This window comes from Salvia hispanica, chromosome 5, assembly GCF_023119035.1.
Source record: "Salvia hispanica cultivar TCC Black 2014 chromosome 5, UniMelb_Shisp_WGS_1.0, whole genome shotgun sequence".
Classification (NCBI taxonomy): domain Eukaryota; kingdom Viridiplantae; phylum Streptophyta; class Magnoliopsida; order Lamiales; family Lamiaceae; genus Salvia; species Salvia hispanica.
In genome coordinates, this window is record NC_062969.1 from 40,103,482 (window position 1) to 40,123,510 (window position 20,029).

Consider the following 20,029-nt stretch of genomic DNA (forward strand, 5'->3'; position numbering starts at 1 on the left):
AAACTTGTTTTAAAAAAGATAAATACTGATTATAGTTTTTCATTTGCCCTTGGAGATACACAACGTACCAACTAAGATGCATTTCATCGTCAAGCTAGGAAGCATAAATAGTTCAAACTAAACGAACGAAACAGTGCTAAGTAAACAAGTCTTCAACCAAATACTGCAAAACTTCTTTTCAGAGGAGGTATCACTCGAAATCTTCAACAGCCAAAATGAAATTCAGGTGCTCACATTCCAGTAAAAGCCTTCTTGCCCAGGCCGGAAGAACCAGCTGGTATCACCTTAAGAACGTTGAACCTGACAGTCTTCGACAGGGGCCTGGAAGTCAATGTAGAGAGAGGTCATTCACAATTAGATTAATCAAGTTTTTTCCAATAGAGTGATTGATAAGGTTTATAATGCTGACCTGCATTGGCCAATTGTGACATGGTCACCCTCTTTCACGCGGAAGCAGGGGGATATGTGAGCTGGGATATTTGAATGCCTTTTCTCGTATCTGAAGTGCAATCCGAGCAATCAAAAAGGGAAATTCTTAAGAAACCACATGAATATTGGTACTGGCTTTTTCTGAGGGGCTCGTTATACCTTTGGTACTTCTTCACCCAATGCAGGTAGTTTCTGCGAACAATGATTGTTCTCATCATTTTAGCACTGTGGCAGGTACCAGCAAGGATACGGCCTCTGATGGATACATCGCCAACGAATGGGCATTTCTTGTCAATGTAAGTACCTGGGGAAGAGGAATTTAAGCTAATTAGAATGCAATCACTCCCAATATGAGTAATAATATCACACAGATATCAGCTGTAGGTGTAATTTGATGTTACTTATCTTTCCATCGATTGTACAATCTTTATATAGATTAGTAATAAAAAAACGCACACATCCAACACATCCATTAAAGAATCAGCTATTAGTTTCTTGAAATACCAAAGTATTTTGCTCCCAACTGACCAACCTTTATCTCATTAAAAAGTGAATTAAAAAACAAGATATCTTCTTGAGTTAATATGAAAACCTATGAGGTTGAATCAAGGTCAACAAATATAGAACAGGATCACTTTACTTGACATTTGATTCAAGAACATCCACAACCAAAGCATGTGGCTATGAAGAAAACCACAAGTAAATCAATGCTAATTAGAAAGTAGGGGTGGCAACTAATGCTATAATATCATGTTATCAATTTTACTCTAACATGGAGTATATAAATGAATACACGAACGAGTATAGTCATGCCATTAATCTGTAACTAGTGTTCGACACCATGTTGTCCTTGGGTTTGTGCAGTGTGTCAGGTTTACCACAGCCATGATACAACCCCTGGCAACAAATAGGCAAATATACGACTAAAAGTACAAAAACACTCGAGGTTGTAAATTGTAACCATCAAAGTCCTTAAACACCAAAGCAATGCAACCAAACCAATGCTACCATGCCACAAACTATTAATCATAGTTAATGAAAAGAGAAATATAACAAGGGGCCTAAATAATATACAAGTTTTAACACATTTTCACATGCCAAGAGCTTACCAACTGAATCAACACCAAACATCAACAAGCAAAAACAGATGACACACGTCAGAAACATTGAAAACGATAACCTAGTCCAATCTCCTCTAAATACTAGTGATCTTTCACAGCATATTCAAGCAGGGCAATACGCACAAATTAATGAAATAATCAATTAAAGCAATCGCGATTAACAATAGCATACCTTCGATTGCCTCGCGCGGCGTTTTAAACCCTAGTCCAATGTTCTTCCAGTAGCGGTTTCCCCCTTTCCCCGGCGCCTTACCCTTCCCCGATTTCTTCGAGCTGTCAAATCACAATCTCTCCACTCAGCACTCCGCAATTGACATCTATACAATCATGATTAGCCAAAATGAGCTACGAATCTTACCATAGAAACACCTTGGGCTGCTTCAGAAACGCCTTCTCCGTCTACAAAAATAAGAATACATAAAGTGTAAATGGATATACGAACGCGGACGGATGAATACATATCGTGATAGAGTGAGAGAGAGGCGGTTTACCTGTTCCGCCATTGCTGATGACTGTAGAGCTCGGATGAATGGATTAATGAGCTGCAGCCAGAAAAACCCTAATTTGCTCTGGATTCCTATTGGATTAGTTTTATTAGAGATTTTTTTTTGTGTTTTATTAAATTTAATATTATTGGATCAGAGCAAAAAAGAAATTCCAAAATTCAGAAATTCAATTTGATTAGTAGTTTTTTTAAAGCAAAAAAAAAAATGCAAGCCCTATTTTCTACTGCGTACTAGTAATAAATTAAATTTTTGAAATTACTTGTATTGGTGTAGTTTCAAAATCCAAATGGGTATAGTCAAAATCTAATCCTAGATCCGAAAGCCCATTCCTAATTCAAACTTTGTGATAAATTATATAATAAAATATTATTTGTCTGATTTTGTTTTTTTATCAGACATCCTTGTTTATTTCTTAATAGATTAATGGAGAAAAAAATTGTAGTGACTACATTTTTTATTTTTTTCATATAAAAAAAATACCCTTCCGTCCCTTAAAATTTGGCACCATTTGACCTGAGGGTTGAAAAGGTTGATGGCATGTGAGTCCTACTTTTATATATTAGTTTCAAAATAAAATGTGAATGAGAATGCGTCGGTGGAATGTGAGGTCCATTACTAAAAATGGTAAAAGTGAAAGATGAAAATTTTTTAAGAGCATCTCCGGTGGCGGACTTCCCACTAGGACTTCCCACAAAAACTTTCTGCCACATCATTAGGACTTCCCCTACACTAGGACTTCCCACAATTAAATTCACAATTATTCAATTTACGGAATTAAAGTTTCGACACGAATACGAAATGAAGTTCAACGAGCCGTATTTATAGAGTTAAAAAAATGAATTTTAACTTGGACGTCCGACTGACGCCACAATGGCGGTCGTTCGGTCGAATGTCGCGCGGATATCAGCTGTAGGAAATAAGTGACAAATTTTAAAGGACGAAGGGTATACTATTCTACAGTGGGGAGTGATCAATTGCTACCTCATCATTTAATTGCTAAGTACAATTAATTTAAGACCACATGATTTTAAAAAACGTGCAGTCTACAATTTACCACGTGTAATTTTTATTTTTATTAATTAAATAAAAAAAGATAAAAAAAAAATGTCAAATTAGGGTTTTGGATGAAAATGTCAATATAGTGTTTCAAAAATATCAACACAATGCTTTGAGAATGTCAACACAAATTTAGGATTGACATTGTATATGCTTTATATTGACATATTATCTTAGCTGTATTGACATTAACCTGTGTACGAAAAATACGAAAATTCTAGATTTTTTTTTTCAAATTTTGACGTCGGAACATATGCATGTAGTATACGTTGGAATCTTTATAAAATTATCTTTAATTTGATATATGTTATATGAATTTAAAGTTTTGGGATTTCTTTTAAAAGTTAGTTATAACTAACTTGACATTAATACCCCTATTGATATTTTTTGGAATTAATTCTATGGCCTTATTGACGTTTTTTGTTGATCGTATTGACATTTCGTGGTTGATGATCTAGGCCTTTAATTTGAATATCGAATGACTATTATTGAATTGTAATTAGCAATTAAATATTGAATTAGCAATATAACACTCTCCATTCTATAGCAGTATTAAATAAATAAACATAATGTCACGTAGCCTTGCTATTTCTAAAGATCGAGTCACGTAAATTCAAAGCAAATACTTCTATCATCGGATATTAACCAATTTGTATAAGGTTAATATAATATCACATATTTAATGTTGAATACAAATATACATCCCGAAATCGTACGACAGTCCTATTAATATCATAAGGACTGCTAAATTTAAATATAGACTTCCATCTAATAAATACTCTTGATTTTTGGGATTACTCAGAATAGTTAATGATGATGTGTATCCCAAAAATAAATAAAATTACATTATATTTTTCCCATATCCCAATTTCTTACTACTGGTGGTCTATAGGTGCTTGATATGATGGATATAGTTAACTAATACTCTGACACAAATCAAATGAGCTGCAATTCTTTAATGATAATGTGCTGTTGGAAGTTGGCAATTCAATGTGAAGGTGAATTTTTATTTTTATTTTAAATATTTTTAAGTTAAAAAAGAATAAAAGTATAAAAAGATTAGGTATTTTTCATATTCGAGTCACAAAATTGATTCTTATCAAATGTGAAGCACAACTTAATTGGTAAGATAATCTGGTTGAGAGTTTGAGTCATCACGAATATAGCTGAGAAATCATTGTTGATCTTCTTTGATAAAAAAATATAGAGCATACATATCCGATCTCAGCTGAAAAAGGTCGTCCCGGTTTGACCATGCATCTCAATGCCATAATTAAGAGTTGAGTGTACAAACATGCTAACTTATTTTGCAAGAGTTAGGTGAATATACAACATAACATAAATGTTGGGAACAACTCTTTAAATTTTTATAGCTCAAATAACATGCAAAGACAGCTAAGTTATTAAATTTTCAATCCCAATATAAATTCATCTACAACTGGATTTTGGGTTTTCACGCATGTAATGTTTATTCCATTCAATTTCATATTTATAGTTGAGCACAATCATTATTCTCCAGTATATAGTTGAAATTTATACTCCGTCCACGATTAGGAGTCCCGGTCACTTTTGCGCGCCCGTTTTATAAAAATAATAAAAAATAGTTAAAGTGGAGAAATGGTAAAGTAAGAGAGAAAATAATGTTGACAAGAGTCTTCTCAACATTATTCTCTTTTTTATTTTACCATTTCTCCACTTTAATTATTTTTTATCATTTTTATAAAATAGGTGCGCAAAAGTGACCGGGACTCCTAATCGCGGATAGATGGAGTAATTTTTTATTTCATCAATGTACGTCATACATATGTGTATTTTCCGAGGGATGAACACAAAAAATTGGTTTGATAAATAGCAGTATATTTTATATTTTGAGTTCGAATTTTTTAGAAGAAAAATTACTTATATAATATTACTCCTATTATGACCATACGGAATTCAGAGAATATTAAAAAAAATACTTAACAAAATCGATATTTTTAAATTTATTAGGGACTTAAGCCCTCCACTCTTACTCGTCCACTCTTACTCGGTTACCCATTATATATCTCTCTATATATAAATTACATAATAATGAAATACTAAGAATCTAAGATACATAGAACACCACCACCATATTATGTACTCCTACTAATTTGAACTAGCACATTAGTATAAAAATGAAAGTTGAGATATTTTCTGCATATTAATCATATCGAAATTGTACATATATAAATGCATTATGAATAAATACAAATTAATGTTGGCACAATAATAAAATGGACCTATTTATATGCAAATAGGTAGTTAGGGACACAAAATAGACAACTAGAAAAACATATAGGTAAGAGTATTATTATGTTTAAAACACCAACCAATGATGTATTTTAATGTTCATCCTCAATTATTTGATGGTTGTTGTCTTCTTACTATCACGAGAAGAAGTAGAATTTTATCTTAATATAGATTATATATTTTCAAATTGGAGTTTGAAATTTTGAGACAATACGATTTTCTATAACAGAGAATTTTGCATAAAAGATGAAAAATCAATAATATTGAATATTTTGTAATGCATAAAAAAAATTCAACAAATAAATTCAATTACATTTGACAATAATTTTAAAATGGAGTGGAGCAAATTTCTCGTGAGTAGCATCTCTCCAAATTAAAATCTAATCATTCTTTTGGTCTGTCAACTAAAGTACAATTTAATTAGATAAAATAATTATTCTCGTTTCTGTTTTTTACTGATAATAAAAAAAGTTTTGGCAACTCAGAAATAAAAATTTGATAATAACATAAATTAATTTAAATGACTATTAAGGTCACGGATAAACCAAAAGAGGATCACGGGTCATTTTATCTCAATGCAATCAAGATTCAATCATCACGGGAGTCCAACATAAATATTATCGTTTATCTAACCACTAATTTATTTTGATTTTACTTACAATCATCAAAGTCTCAAGCTTTTAATATTAACATGACATAATATAAATCATTATTCACCAAGAAAACTATATATAATTAAGTAGTATAATATGATATTGCTTGGTAGTCTAAATACATGAAGTAATTTCGGTTCAAGTATGTTAGTGTCATGTAAAATAAGTTTTTTAGTTATATTAGTAGTGAAAACTTGATTAGTGGCGCAATGTTTTGGATCAACCACCATCAGGGTCTTAATATCTGGCTCTTTCATGATAGATTAGACATTTTATATTGTCGTTAATTTATTTTCATCTCAGGCTTAGCCTGTTTTCTTTACAAGAAACTAAAAAATAAAAATAACAGTTTAATTGCAAAATCAGAATAAATGAATTGTTCCGTATTTACATATTTTACACTGAGATCCAAAACTAAAATTAAGCAGAAGCTAGGAATTTAGAGCCAAATTATAATTTTGATGGTAAAAACACAATCTCATTTAATCTCGACTCAATAATCCAATTTAAGTGCGAAAATATATATTTGCATCGTAACATTATCAAATTTTTAATATTCAAGTTAACCACAAACATAGAAAAAGTAACTCTAAATTTAGAACAATATGAGTAATAACTATGCATTTACTAAGAGAGAGAACATTTTATTTATTACTCTTTTGCATTTATGTTTGTGTCCTTGTGTAGGTAGATCGAATGACAGGTTGGCCACAGAAATACTATCGAGATATACATCATAAATTTTGTAAAAAAGTTTTTTTGAACGAATTTGCAATAAATCATTAAATGGTCACATGTCCAACATCTAGTAACAAAAATATTTCTATCCAAAAATTTAACACATCACTTCAAAATTCGAATATTTTATTACCTCTATCATCAACAACTTACTCCAAAAAGACCAAAACTCACTCACACAAAAAATAAAAAGTACCACTACTATGTAAAAAAAACCTTCACATCCCCAATCACTCACAACACAACCATATAAATACAACACATTGTCACACCCTCTTGAAAATTGTACCCCTCTCTCTCTTTAGAAAAAAAAAAGAAAGAAATGGAGGTGAAGAAGAATAGTGTGTTGTTGAAGGTGGTGTTGGTGTTGTTGGTGAGTGTTATTGCAAGATGTGATGTGGACAAGGACAGGGAGAAGTGTGCAAATGATCTTGTTGGATTGGCAACATGTCTCCCCTATGTGAGTGGTGAGGCAAAGTCTCCACCAATTGATTGTTGCACTGGTCTCAAACAAGTCTTGCAAAAGAGCCCACAATGCATTTGTTTGTTGGTCAAGGATAGAAATGATCCTAGCCTTGGCTTCAAGATCAATGCCACCCTTGCCCTCTCCCTCCCCTCTCAGTGCCACGCCGAAAAAGCCAACGTCACCGACTGCACCGGTATGCCCCTTTCGACTATGGTTTAGTTAATTGTTTAGTTGCGTGTCCGTTTTCTGTTTCTTGCTATTTGTGTTTATCAGATGAGTGTGGTCCATTTTACTTCTATTTCTCATGTAGTGGTCTCTTGCTTTTGTCTTTATAGTGATTTCGTTTTTTCATAGTTGATGTTCTGTTTCTAAATTGCTACTTAAACGCTTGCCAAATTTTGAAACGACGTATTTTGACTTATCAGATCGTAAAAAAAACTAGAGTACTAAGATTTATGAATTTATTTTGTTAGGGTCTTGAAAATCCACCTGTGGCCTTGGAGCTTATTTTCTTAGTGATCTTGTCACATTGAAAATTTTTAGAAAATTGCGACTAATTTTGCATACATATGCAAATTTGTCGCAATTTTATCTCTGATCGAATAACAATTTTTTTAATTGATTTTTGGCAACTTTGGTGTGTTGCCCCCACATTGGGAAATTTAGGTAAATTGTGACGAATTTTGCATATGTGTGAAATCCGTCACAATTTATTCGTTGAGAGAATAACAGTTGATTTTGATTGATTTGTGGCAGCTTTGTTACATCTTGCGCCAAATTCGCCTGATGCTAAGGTTTTTGAGGATTTTGCAAATAGTGGCAAGAAAACTAATGCTACTGCACCTTCTGCTGCTGGTAAGCAAATTTTATAAAATAAAGTTTTTATTATAAAGTATTTTATTCTGTATTAAAGAATATACTTTGTTTATTTATAATCTTTTCTATTTTTGTCAAATTAAATCAGATACATCGAGCGGAAAAGCATCAGCAGCAACAACAACAACGTCGACGAAAGAAGTTAGCGGTGGCGGAGGAAAGAAACAGAGTTACTGGCTAGGAGTTTTATTCACAATGGTGGTGGCTTACAATTTATCCAAGCTTTGAATTTCTACATGTATTTTTAAGGAGGGAAAAAAGGAAAAGGCCAAATGTTTGTTTAGTTTTCTTCATCACACTCTTATTTGTATGTGTTCCTCATTCCAAATTTTCATATTATTATTATTATTATTCCTAGGATTCTCTTCACATTCTCACTTTTCATACATTTCCATTGATGTAAAAGATTGATAAGACATTTTCTATCCAACTATTAGATTGAAGGTTCGCACTGCAAAATTGTTGTCACATAATACATGGGATTGTTTTGTACTTGTGTATTTTCAAGTGTAAGAAGGAATAAGTTTAAATTCAATGTTTTGAAAAAAATAGTGGAAAAGGTATAAAATCAAGATTTTATATTGGTTATGTAACTAAAAGAAGCGCAAATATCTTTCAGGCCCAAATGAGCCCAATTTTCTAGGCCCAATATATGTAGTATTAGTATATATACATTTGATTTCTCAGTGAATATGAATATCTTTATCTTATCTTTGATGAAATTTTATAACCAATATTTAGGAGTAGTTTAGTTTGACAAGTTAGAATAAAAAAAATGAATAGAAAATTTTGAAATTAAAATTTTTATCAACAAAGGTGCACAAAGGAAAGTTGAATTGGTGAAACACTTCCACAATTAATTAATTAAAGATTTGAATGCAACTCTGCATTATTCCACATTTTATCTATTTGTCAAAGACAGGAAAAGGGACACTTTTATTCACTTTATCATAACTTTATCGTAAATGTCAAAACCAACAACGTTTTTGTTAGTCTCGCAAAATGGCATAATAGTCGTTAAATGCAATCTTATATCTTCAATTTTGGAAGAATTGCACGTTATCTTTTCAATGACAAGTAGTGTTGAAAGCAAATAATGGGGAAAAAAATGTATTTACGTTATAAGACACATAAACACATACAATTTGAAGAAATAGACGTATTTGAGTATTTCATCTATGTATAATTTCAATTACGTATAGAAGTATGTAACATATACGATATCATAGTTACACTAAAATAGAACAAAACTCACTTGATAAATTGATTAATTCAAACACAAGTAAACTTTAAATATTAGTAGTAATATTAGTATAATTGTGTACATCAATAATCTTACAAATATTATCTTATAACATGTATATTGTGTGTTCACTATATTGTGAGTATAAGAAAATGTGTCATGATGATATAATATGTTTTGAAATGTTAATGTGGAAAGATTATTATTTAACTCATATTTTATCATCGATTTCTTATTAGTAGTAGTAGTTTATAATTTTCAAATCTTGAAAATTAAAGCATAATTTTACTATTCCAATTATTATCACATGAAACTAATTTTATGCGATTACGTAACACTTATTTATTTAGATGACGCTTATATTGCCTTGGTATGAATTAAAACAGAGCTCCAATCCCGCTTTCATGTCACAAAAAATTTCACTATAATTTAGTATAGCGAGAAAATGCGAATAATTATAACAAAAATACAGTAGACTAGACCTGTCCAAGGTTTACCGAACCAACGGTTAAAACCGAAACCGTAACTGCCGGTTACGGTTCCGAACCGAAACCGTAAGAATTTACCCAAACCGAAATCGTCGATTTTTGAACCGTGGTTTCGGTCCAGGTTCAAAAAATTTCGAACCGAAACCTTACCGGAACCGCGAAAAACCACCAGAAAACCGTGAAATCAAGTCGGAATTGCCAAAAAACCGGCGGTTCGGAATCGTAAAAAACCACCGGAAAACCGTCGGTTCAGAACCGAAACCGAAACCGGCGGTTTTGGAACCGTAACCGTAACCGCGAAACACCTCGCGGTTCGGTTCCTGTTCAACAATTTCCAAAACCCGAACCGATGGTTCCGAACCGTAACCGCCGGTTCAGGAACCGTGGGCACCTCTACAGTAGACATGACAATATTTTTCAAAATAATTTTTTTTTTATTCAGCAAAGTTCATGAACTGAGTTAGCATAAAAGACATATCAGAATATCTATAAATAAATTTACTCCTTATCCTCTCATTCTAGTCAAGTTACGAAGAATAGCATATTCTACTCATTATTTAATAAAATAAGTTAGAGTCTCATAAAAAAATACATTATCCAAATAAGTTGGTAAAGAAAATACTAGTGAAAATAGACTACATTATTCATACTCAATTATTTAAATAAAATTGAAATAATTAACACTCCATTATTTGAGTTTTCCGAGGGAAATATAATACACTCGAAACAGTTCAATTCATTTCCCTCAAGAAAAATCCATGGCGTTCAAGATCAAGCTGCTCTCTCTCCTCTCCCTCTTCCTCTTCTTCTCTCTCCCAAATTCAGCCTCCCCCACCGATCCACCATCTCCGAAGCCGACGGTCTACGAAATCCTGCCCAAATTCAGCCTCCCCAGCGGCCTCCTGCCTGCCTCCGTCGTCAACTACACTCTCTCCGACGACGGCCAATTCGAGGTCTATTTGGAGAATCCGTGCTACATACAGTTCGATTACCTCGTCTATTACGAGGAGAAGATCACCGGGAAGCTCAGCCTCGGCTCGATCGCCGATTTGAAGGGAATCCAGGTGCAGCGGCTCTACTTCTTCTGGTTCGATGTTGACGAGATCAAGGTCGACCTGCCGCCCTCCGGCAGCATCTACTTCACCGTCGGGGTCATCAACAAGGAGCTCGACGTGGATCAGTTTCTGAATGTGCGCTCTTGCAAGGATAAAGCCGTGAATTCGGTTGTTGAGGTATAATGCTGTTCTGTGATTGCCTTGAAATCTAGGGTTTTGGATTTTGGATTTTGGGGGTTTTGATTTCTTGATTGTTGGATTGATGATATGTTTTGAATTGGATGTTGTTTGACTGATTTGAGGGGATGTTAGTGTGTAGGGTTGCATCTTGTAGTTGAAAGGGGGCTGGTTTTGTGGGATTTATGATTTTTTTGGTCAAGAAAGTGTGATATGTGAAGTTGGAGAATGGTTTTGCTTTATTGATTGATCCTAATTTGATATGGAATTACTCTTCATCACTGTGATAAGTCTGTTTTAGTTGCTGTGTGTTGATTTTAACCCTCAATAGATTGATGTATATGAATTTGTGGTACGAATTGCTCGCTTCTCAAGTAAGAAATTGTGTTCTAAAACAGAGGAGTTTGAAATTTAGAACATCATGAAGGAACATGTAGATCTAGAGGTGTATGAGAGGTGGAACGTAACTCCACTCGATGCTGTATTTTGTCGATTGTTAGGTGCATTGAGGAATTTTTGTGTTCTTAGCACAAAGATAGGTTGTATGGTTGGTATGAGAGTTCGCTCGTGTAGTTGAGTTATAGTATTAGATGTCGTGTGAAAAAAGATTTAAAAACACAGTATGTATTCGCCAAAATAAGCCGCTACATAACGCAAATTCAAGATTTCAGGTTTGAGCAACTGATGTTCCTATTCTAGTAAGAAACTATTGTGGTGTTTGAGAATCAACCATTACGATACAATGTGAATGCATTTTTCGTGTAAGGATACACTGCCAGCAGCTCTGGAGTCACACCTACTTCTTGACAGAATGTTTTGGATGGAGATAATTGCTGCACTTCTTCAAATCTATAACAGAAACACATGATGAAATTTAGAGCTGCTAGGATGTTAGAGATTCAAGTTTTGTAATAGCATCTGCTAAGTTTGTCTGTTTTTTTTGCAGATTACAGCTTCAGTTGATGACATCCCGATGCTTATGACCGAGTAGCCTCAGCTGAAAGTAAGCTCCATATCTGAGGATTCTGCGATGCACTACTACTATTCACTATTGTAAGTTTTAGTATAAGTAGCTAAGCTCAAGCTGTCTCTCTCTTTTACACGAGGAAGCAAGGAGGTCGCATTTTATGTACTACGATCGAACGTTTGTGTGACTCCGAGATCTGAGTATCTGAAGTTGAACCTTGTACTGTAATATGATTGTGAATGAAATCTGCAATAATATTGTCCTACATTTCATGGCAAAGATTTAAAAATACACTTTGAAGTTTGAATCTGTAACAAGTACTATTAAATGTTGCTTTACCAATGGAAATGGACACCTGCCTAATTCTATTGGTCAACCAGATTTTTTCTTAAATAAGTAAAATATCATGTTTTATGTACATATTGAAATTTCAAAAAATATAATATAAAAATTCATAATAATTTTATTTTCTATTGATACATTAGTTTGCCTACATACTAGAGATAATAAATAAAGATGACAAACGTATGCAAGAAAATGAAATAGATATTGAATAAATAGTAGGATATGTTGATTTTTTATAAAGGTAATTATTCAAATAGTAATATTGAATAATCGTGACAACTGCTTAGTGGGTGCCATTAAAGAGTGGAAGTTGACATGAATGGGCTTGTCATGTTTGATTAGCACTCAAGTTTATAAATCTGAGCCCAATTCGATTTGGTTCCTAGTACACTTGAAGTATAAACTTAAATTGTGAAAAATTTAAAGTGATTTAAAATGAATCCCTCACTTTGAATAAATTCGTGATATTGGTTCGTATTCCATAGGCAACAAAAAATTTAATTTTTTGATTTATAAAGTTTGCAAGTCATGCACTTTTATATATATTTTTTTTATAATTTCAATTAGTTTTAGTTTATAGTAAGTATGATAGAATATGGTCGTCATCGTGACTTGTATATTTCCAAGTCACGCTCTTATGCTTTATTCACAACTTGACCACGTAAAGTAGATATACTTCGAATTTATTACAACATCCACAATGGGTCGACGGTGTATTCATATTTAGACTTTGTCTAATATGATGTCAACCTTGTCTATTTAGGACTCGTTTGATAAAAATGATGGGATATGAGAAGATATGTAAAACAAGATAAGAAATACGAGCTTCATGTTAAGATATGCAAAGATATGATTTCTTTTCGTTGTTGTTTGATAGAAAAGAAATTATCTAAATTTGAATTGTATATTACATAACATGGCTTAACTTGACAAATTGGTGGGATAAATAAACAAGGTTAATGTTATAATTTTGGTAAGATTAGATAGGGCCCTGGTCTTATATTGGGCTTTGAGTTAAGCTTAACTATGATATCAAACAATTAGAAATGTCCATATATAATTCTCTATCTTGGTATTACTAACTTATCAAACATGCCCTTAGTCTAAATTAGACAACATATTTAGACAAAAATAGACTCCACGTAAAAAAATATGTTACTCCACAACATATTTAGACTTAATCTAATTTTGGTGGACATCCCAACATGGTAAAACTAGTTTATTTTTGTGGACGAAGGGAGTATTTCATAATTTGGCAAGGTATTTGATTTATATCCACACCATATATGATATATGTATGTATCATCATATATAATAGAGTATGATAACCGATAATGAAGGTGAAGGAGTGACCAATTGAGCGATGATGAAGTTGATCTAACTCCATAATAGCCCACGAGCCCCATCATCAAGGTGCACTAGCCCAATTCCAAGAGTTTCTGCATCGACGGGCTTCAATGCTCAAGGAACGCGCCTACATGCAACTCCAGCGAAATTTGATCGATTAAATTTGTACCTGTAATCGTTGAAGTTTACTTGTAGTTTTTTTTCTGCGTTTCTAAAATTATGTAAGTTTTAATAACGTGTTTTTAAATCTATGCTATTTTGCAATTTTATTGTACATTTGTTAACTTAAATACATGAAAATAAGTATAAAAAATAATACATCATCCTTCCAACATTAATTGCCACAAGTTGGACTCAGTTCAGATTTTATGATATGTAACCGAAAGTGGATGGAAAACTCAATGAAACGTGGATTTACTTTTTTTATATTAGTTTTATAATAAATTTGAGTGAAACGAGTTAGTGGAATACAAATTCTCCACTAAAAAAGTAGCACTCCCTCCGTTCGGTAGTTGAATCATTTTTTTTTCGGCACTTGTTTTAGAAAAATGATAATAAATAGTTAAAGTGGAGAAAAAATAAAGTAAGAGAGAGAATAATATAGATAAAACTCTTATCTACCTTATTATGTCACCTACTTAACTCATTTTCCATTTTAACTATTTATTAGTACTTTTTTGCAAAACGAGTGCAGAAAACGAAATGACTCAATTACAGTTGAACATAGGGAGTAAAAAATAAGGATAATAAGTATTGACAGATGAATAAAAAAAACTAATGACAAACAATGGCGGACATATAAAGTTGCCTTATTGTAGGTGTTGTGCCAGAAATTAAAAATACTGACATGGAAGAAGAAAAATATATTCAATCCACGAAAAATAGTTTCATTTTGCCATTTTAGAATGTCCATAAAAAAATAGTCTCATTTCTATAAAGGGAAACTTTCACTCTCATCTTTACCTTCCTTTTATCCATAACTCTCTTAATTTATCTACTTTTTCTTCTTTGCTCTTTTCTTTACGTACTTTTTCTCCTTCTCTCTTACTGTATCAAATTTCCGATTACAACTTGTGTCATTCCACAAATAAGACTATTTGTGTGGACCTGTGGTAGATTTTGAGGCTTATATTTGAGGTCGTATAGTGCATGCTCTAATACATTGCTCCTTTCATCCTTGCGTACAAGATTCATATTAGTAGTTTCTTGTTTAGATAAATTCAATTAAAAAAAATAAATTCAATTAAAAAAAATCAAATCACTTTATTCCGGCCAAATAAACAAACTCTTGTCATCTCGTGCAGGTGGATTAATAGTTGAATTACAATATTTTAATGAATATGATTACCTGTACTGTCTCAATTTAATAAGTTTTCAAAAGACTATCATGCATATTATGGATATGGAGTACTAATCTTTACTGGAGATGCCTTAAATACCAATTATTAAAAAAAAAAACAATTTTATTTCTTTTTCCTTCTGATTAACCTCAAAAAAGAACAATGCCCATTTGATTAACCTCAAAATCTAAATTTCCCAACCCAAATTTTTTCTCTCTTTACAAGTCTTTACAAGCTAAGCAATAACACTTTACAATAATCTCTCTCTCTCTCTCTAAATTGAGTCAAGCTTGAAGCACCTGACAATGCACAATGTGAGTCTTCAAACCACTTCTCCCAGCAATGGTAGACCACAGGTTGGTGAATAGGTTCCTAAAATGGCCCTTACTGGCTATGTTTTCCCATATCTGCGGGTTGCTCTCGACTCGTCTGTCCGGGTTCGCCACGTCCACCATGCTGATGCTCATGTTGTTCCGGATTATACACAGCTTCCCGTTGAGGGGCACGAGCGCTGCAGCCTCGAGGGCACGGGAGTTCCCGAGGTGGACCTTGCTGTCGATGAACCTGTTCCACGTGTCCGACCCCTCGTCGTACACCCTCAGCTTGCACCCGTCCCGGCAGTCCAGGGCGTACAGCTTCCCGTTCATCGAGATGCTCGGGTTGCGCCACCCTGCCACCATCCCATCGTTGATCGGGCTCCACGCGTTCGTCTCCGGGACGTACGCCTCGCTCAGCACCTCCCGGTGGGCCCCGAGCCCCTTCAGAAACCACTTCCCGTCGAACACGACCCCGATGAACGGCACCATCGCCGTGCTCATGTCGGCGATGAAGCTCCACCGGTTCCGATTCGGATCGTAAACCTCCGCCGATCGAAGAGTTCGTTGGATCCCTTCGCATTCCCCTCCGGCCACGTAGAGGCAGTTGTTGATGACGCACGACCCGAAGAAGTGGCGTCTCCGGAGCATATCCGGCGCGCGATGCCATTTGTTCGTCCGAGCGCTGTAGAAAATGACCCGTCTCATCGATCCCTTTAGCGGGTCTTTCCCGCCGAATAAGTACAGGTGGCAGCCGCTAAGCACGGCGCAGCCGAACCCAAGAGCCCCACTGTACTCGGGTGGAACGGGCGGGAGAGGCTGCCAGAGTTGGTAGGTAGGATCGAAAGCATGCCACGAGATTCGCCCATCGCGGTCCCGTTTCATCACGTATACCCATTCTTCTGCCATGCCAAGACTCTTCCTCAGAGAGTAGAAGAAGTTCCCGGCTAGGAGCTTGAACCACCGTTTGCAAACTAGACGGAGTTTATTGTGTTCGACACGAGGGACGCGAATCAGGCAAGCAATTGCAAGATCATCAGGCAGTCCTGGTAGAAGCGGTGGCTGCACCCTGTTCCTCTCCCGACGGGAGTTCTTTGTCTTGTGTGCACGAGGGTTGATATCCGGCTGAATGCACAGTTTAGAACCCGGGACAAATTTTCTCGCCCCGACAACTGTTTTTAAACCCGAATCCACCTTGCAGTAACATGATACAGAATCAACCTGCAAAACATTTCCAATCCACGAGAAGTTCAATTAGCATTAAGAACTCCATTTCACCAGACTACACGTACGATACCTAGGCTATTAGACTCGGTGGAAAAATCATATCTCCTATACATTATGCACCACAGCAGATGAACACTTCGAAAACAATCATAAATAGAGAGATACATCACCAGAAACATAAAAAGTTCTTTCACCAATTTTTGCAAACATCATATTCCAAGAATTCTAGTTTCTACTGCAAATTGCTCAAGGTGAAGGGATCACATGAGTAGAGCAGGTAGTGGTCTTAGATTAGAAGAGGAAGGATAGAGGCTTTACATTCTATCGAAATTTGACATTTCTTTTCTTATTCGGCTGATTGTCTTTAGCTAATGCCATAAACTCGGGCAAGAGCTGAAGATTCACACGACCAGTGAAACAGTTCCACTATTCACCATCAAGGATGACTGTAACCGAATTTGGGCAAAATATCTCAAGGAAGACAAAGATCCAACTACTACAGAAGTCCAGTTATTCTCAACACAAAAGCATCATAACTCTCAAACTCGTCGCCCTCTTTAACAAAAATCTCATCTTAAAGATGTCTTTTATTCAATACCTTGTCTCTAATGTGCACTTCAAGATTTAACAAACGTCCGAATGTGATTGATTTTCAATCATAAATCAAAGTTAGTTCCCTTGAGATATCACTCACATGGATCGACAAATTTAGCCATGAGTTAGGCATATGGTTCATTATTAAGCACACCTAACATATGTAACAGGAATTCCTCTATCTTTCAGCTCTAATCAAGAGACCGAAACTACCCTCTGTCAAGATTTTAAGCCACTCGGAGGTTCCTAACAAAGTCAATCCCTCCAAACCAGCCGTGTAAATGAAGCTTACATCAAGCTGTAAGTCTTATTCCTCTCCTCTACCTCTCAGTTCGAAACTACCCTACTTCAAGATTTCAAGCTATTCGGAGGTTCCTAATAAAGTCAATCCCTCCAAACCAATCGTGTAAACGAAGCTTACATCAAGCTGTTAGTCTGTGATAAGTTGCCTATATCTCCATTAAACATCATAGATTTCTTTGATTAAGTTATGGCTCACATACAAAAATTGCCACACCGTAAAATTTCAAGAATTAACACACACACACACATTTCAGACATGGAGAATGTACTATGCCAATCCATCTTATCTTGTAAGGAGTAAGAACAACTCTCAGAACCAAATTAATGATGAGCCAATTCAAACTGGTTAGAATTCATACTTTACAAAATTCAGGTGGGAATCTAGAAAAATCATCAAACCACAAACAACAATTGTAAAAATTCAGAAAAACGATCAACCCAACATAACACTCGACACCACAGAAAATCCATAAAAATCCAATCTTGAGACAGTACACTACCAAGAATTCCATCTGGGCATCACCAGAAACACATGAAAGTGAAGCCAAAAAGCTAAAAAATGTAAAAAAAAAAAAAAAAAAAGATTGTGTTAGGCTCACCAGTGGAGGTTGAACTCTGAAAACCCTTTGCCCATTAGGAGATCTCTCAACCGTTTGCTCCATAGACATATATCAAGAATGCAGTCTCATATACATATGAATGAAAAAGACACCTCTTTTCTCCAAGAATCTCAGATCAAGAACCAAAATCTTGAAAGTCTGAACAACTCAGCAGCTGGTGAGAATGAACCAACCACCAAACATATGGAGATGGGAAAAAAAAAGGGGGAAAGAATCACTCAAGCCCTAAAATCAACCCCTTTTCACTCAAGGGCCCCCCCTTCCGAGCTCTGCAAATGCAAACAAGAAAACCAAACAGCAAAATTCACACAAAACAGCAAAATTGAAGCTTTGGAGTTGGGACTATTTTTAGGGCATCTATCTCTCTAGACAACACAAGTACACAAGTAGCTGACATATACATACACAACAACAACACTGTGGTGTTTCGCTTCTATGACCGAGTAGACTCAAAAGGCTAAAACGGAGATTACAGCTGGACCCATTGTCTCTAGTGTCAACACAAGGGGGTTTACTTTGCAGATTTTGTTGTTATTTTACATTTTAATACTCACCTAAGATGTTGTGCACTGTAATAATCTCAATCTCAAGGGGGGAGAGAAATTTTAATTTCATACTGCAGCTGCAGACAAGAAAGTTGTTCAGATTTTTCAATCTAAGCATTAAATTTAACGGGCCAAGTGTGTGTGTGTTTGTGTGTGGAAGAGAGAGAGAGAGAGAGGTGGGAATGCGTTTTGTTTTTCTTCTTCTCATTACTTCATTTTCTATCCTTACTCCCTCCGTCCCAGATAATTTGGACACTTTGAGCCTAACACGGATTTTAAGAAATCTAATGGAAAGTGAGTTGAAAAAGTTAGTGGGATGTGAGTCCTACTTTTAAAGTATTAGTTTCATAATAAAATGTGAGTAGGAATGAGTTAGTGGAATATAGGGTCCACTACTAAAAATGATAAAAGTGAAGTGGGAGAAATTATGTGGGACGACCCGAAATGGAATATTGGGTCGAATTATTTGGAACGGATGGAGTATTTAATAAAAACACATTTGTTGATGCATATAATTTATAAGATTAGGTTGGAATATACACTTTACATTGAAGAATTTGTGTTGTCATTAATCTCGTGTTTAATTTACACTCAGGTGAATATCTTGGAATATAGAAAACACATGGGTACTTTTACATATGTAAGCCACAGTAAAATTATTTATTTCATCATTAAAATTTTAATTTGTTTTATATATATTGAAAGACTAATATTCATATTGTTAACTAACCTCTTCGTAAAGGCAACATCATTAATATGAAAGAGACCACCCCTCCTCCACCTTCAACATATCTACCTACATAAATGCACCTACTATACAAATTTGAAAGAAAAAAAAGGTGGTTTTCTCAATGGTTTTGAAGCTTTTTTTAGTAAATAAAAAAAGGAAAAGAGATGAGAGTGGAAGGAAAATGAAATCCCAATATTTATACATTTCATGTACATTAGAAAAAGGTTTTGTTGGTGCAAGAGGTGGGCCAATTCTATGTGACTTAATTATGCCGGCAATATAATTCGCTATTTAATAAACATTTAAATTTATTACCATAAAAAAAATCACTGAAATGTTGGAAAGTTGGAATTATCTTCAATAAGTAATCTCTTTGACTTTGGCTTATGATTAATTTCCCTTTCAAGTTGGTTTATTAGTTATTGGTCTCGGTTATACAGTACATGGTAGTTCATACTATAAAATATTGGTCTTTCCTTATCTAATGCTACCTTTTTATAGCTAATTTGCAAATGCTTCACTATTTTAATCTTGAATATCTGATTTTGTATATATTTAACCACAATTTTTGGGCATAATTGATCTTGTAGGGACGAACTGCCTTATCTTTGTATATAC

The 20,029-nt window shown here is 34.5% G+C and overlaps 4 protein-coding genes across 4 annotated transcripts; 2 read left to right on the forward strand and 2 right to left on the reverse strand.

Annotated features, from left to right (window-relative positions):
- Positions 1 to 4: 4 nt before the first annotated feature.
- LOC125188844 (40S ribosomal protein S11-2) lies at positions 5 to 2,184 on the reverse strand. The gene is made up of 6 exons (XM_048085907.1): positions 2,042 to 2,184; positions 1,909 to 1,949; positions 1,723 to 1,823; positions 589 to 733; positions 410 to 499; positions 5 to 321 (listed from the first exon to the last, which is right to left on the reverse strand). Exons 1-6 carry the CDS (start codon positions 2,051 to 2,053, stop codon positions 231 to 233), a joined length of 480 nt encoding a protein of 159 aa, XP_047941864.1. The 5' UTR covers positions 2,054 to 2,184; the 3' UTR covers positions 5 to 230.
- A 4,763-nt stretch (positions 2,185 to 6,947) lies between these two features.
- On the forward strand, positions 6,948 to 8,485 carry LOC125187208 (non-specific lipid transfer protein GPI-anchored 14-like). The gene is made up of 3 exons (XM_048083754.1): positions 6,948 to 7,433; positions 7,997 to 8,095; positions 8,205 to 8,485. The coding sequence occupies exons 1-3, from the start codon at positions 7,097 to 7,099 to the stop codon at positions 8,342 to 8,344; spliced, it is 576 nt and encodes a 191-aa protein (XP_047939711.1). The 5' UTR covers positions 6,948 to 7,096; the 3' UTR covers positions 8,345 to 8,485.
- Positions 8,486 to 10,560: 2,075 nt separating this feature from the next.
- Positions 10,561 to 12,325, forward strand: LOC125186768. The gene is made up of 2 exons (XM_048083213.1): positions 10,561 to 11,079; positions 12,026 to 12,325. Exons 1-2 carry the CDS (start codon positions 10,606 to 10,608, stop codon positions 12,068 to 12,070), a joined length of 519 nt encoding a protein of 172 aa, XP_047939170.1. The 5' UTR covers positions 10,561 to 10,605; the 3' UTR covers positions 12,071 to 12,325.
- A 2,896-nt stretch (positions 12,326 to 15,221) lies between these two features.
- On the reverse strand, positions 15,222 to 18,853 carry LOC125187081 (F-box/kelch-repeat protein At1g55270-like). Its single transcript, XM_048083594.1, has 3 exons — positions 18,691 to 18,853; positions 18,116 to 18,405; positions 15,222 to 16,613 (listed from the first exon to the last, which is right to left on the reverse strand). The coding sequence occupies exons 2-3, from the start codon at positions 18,182 to 18,184 to the stop codon at positions 15,363 to 15,365; spliced, it is 1,320 nt and encodes a 439-aa protein (XP_047939551.1). The 5' UTR covers positions 18,185 to 18,405; positions 18,691 to 18,853; the 3' UTR covers positions 15,222 to 15,362.
- Between the last annotated feature and the right edge of the window lie 1,176 nt (positions 18,854 to 20,029).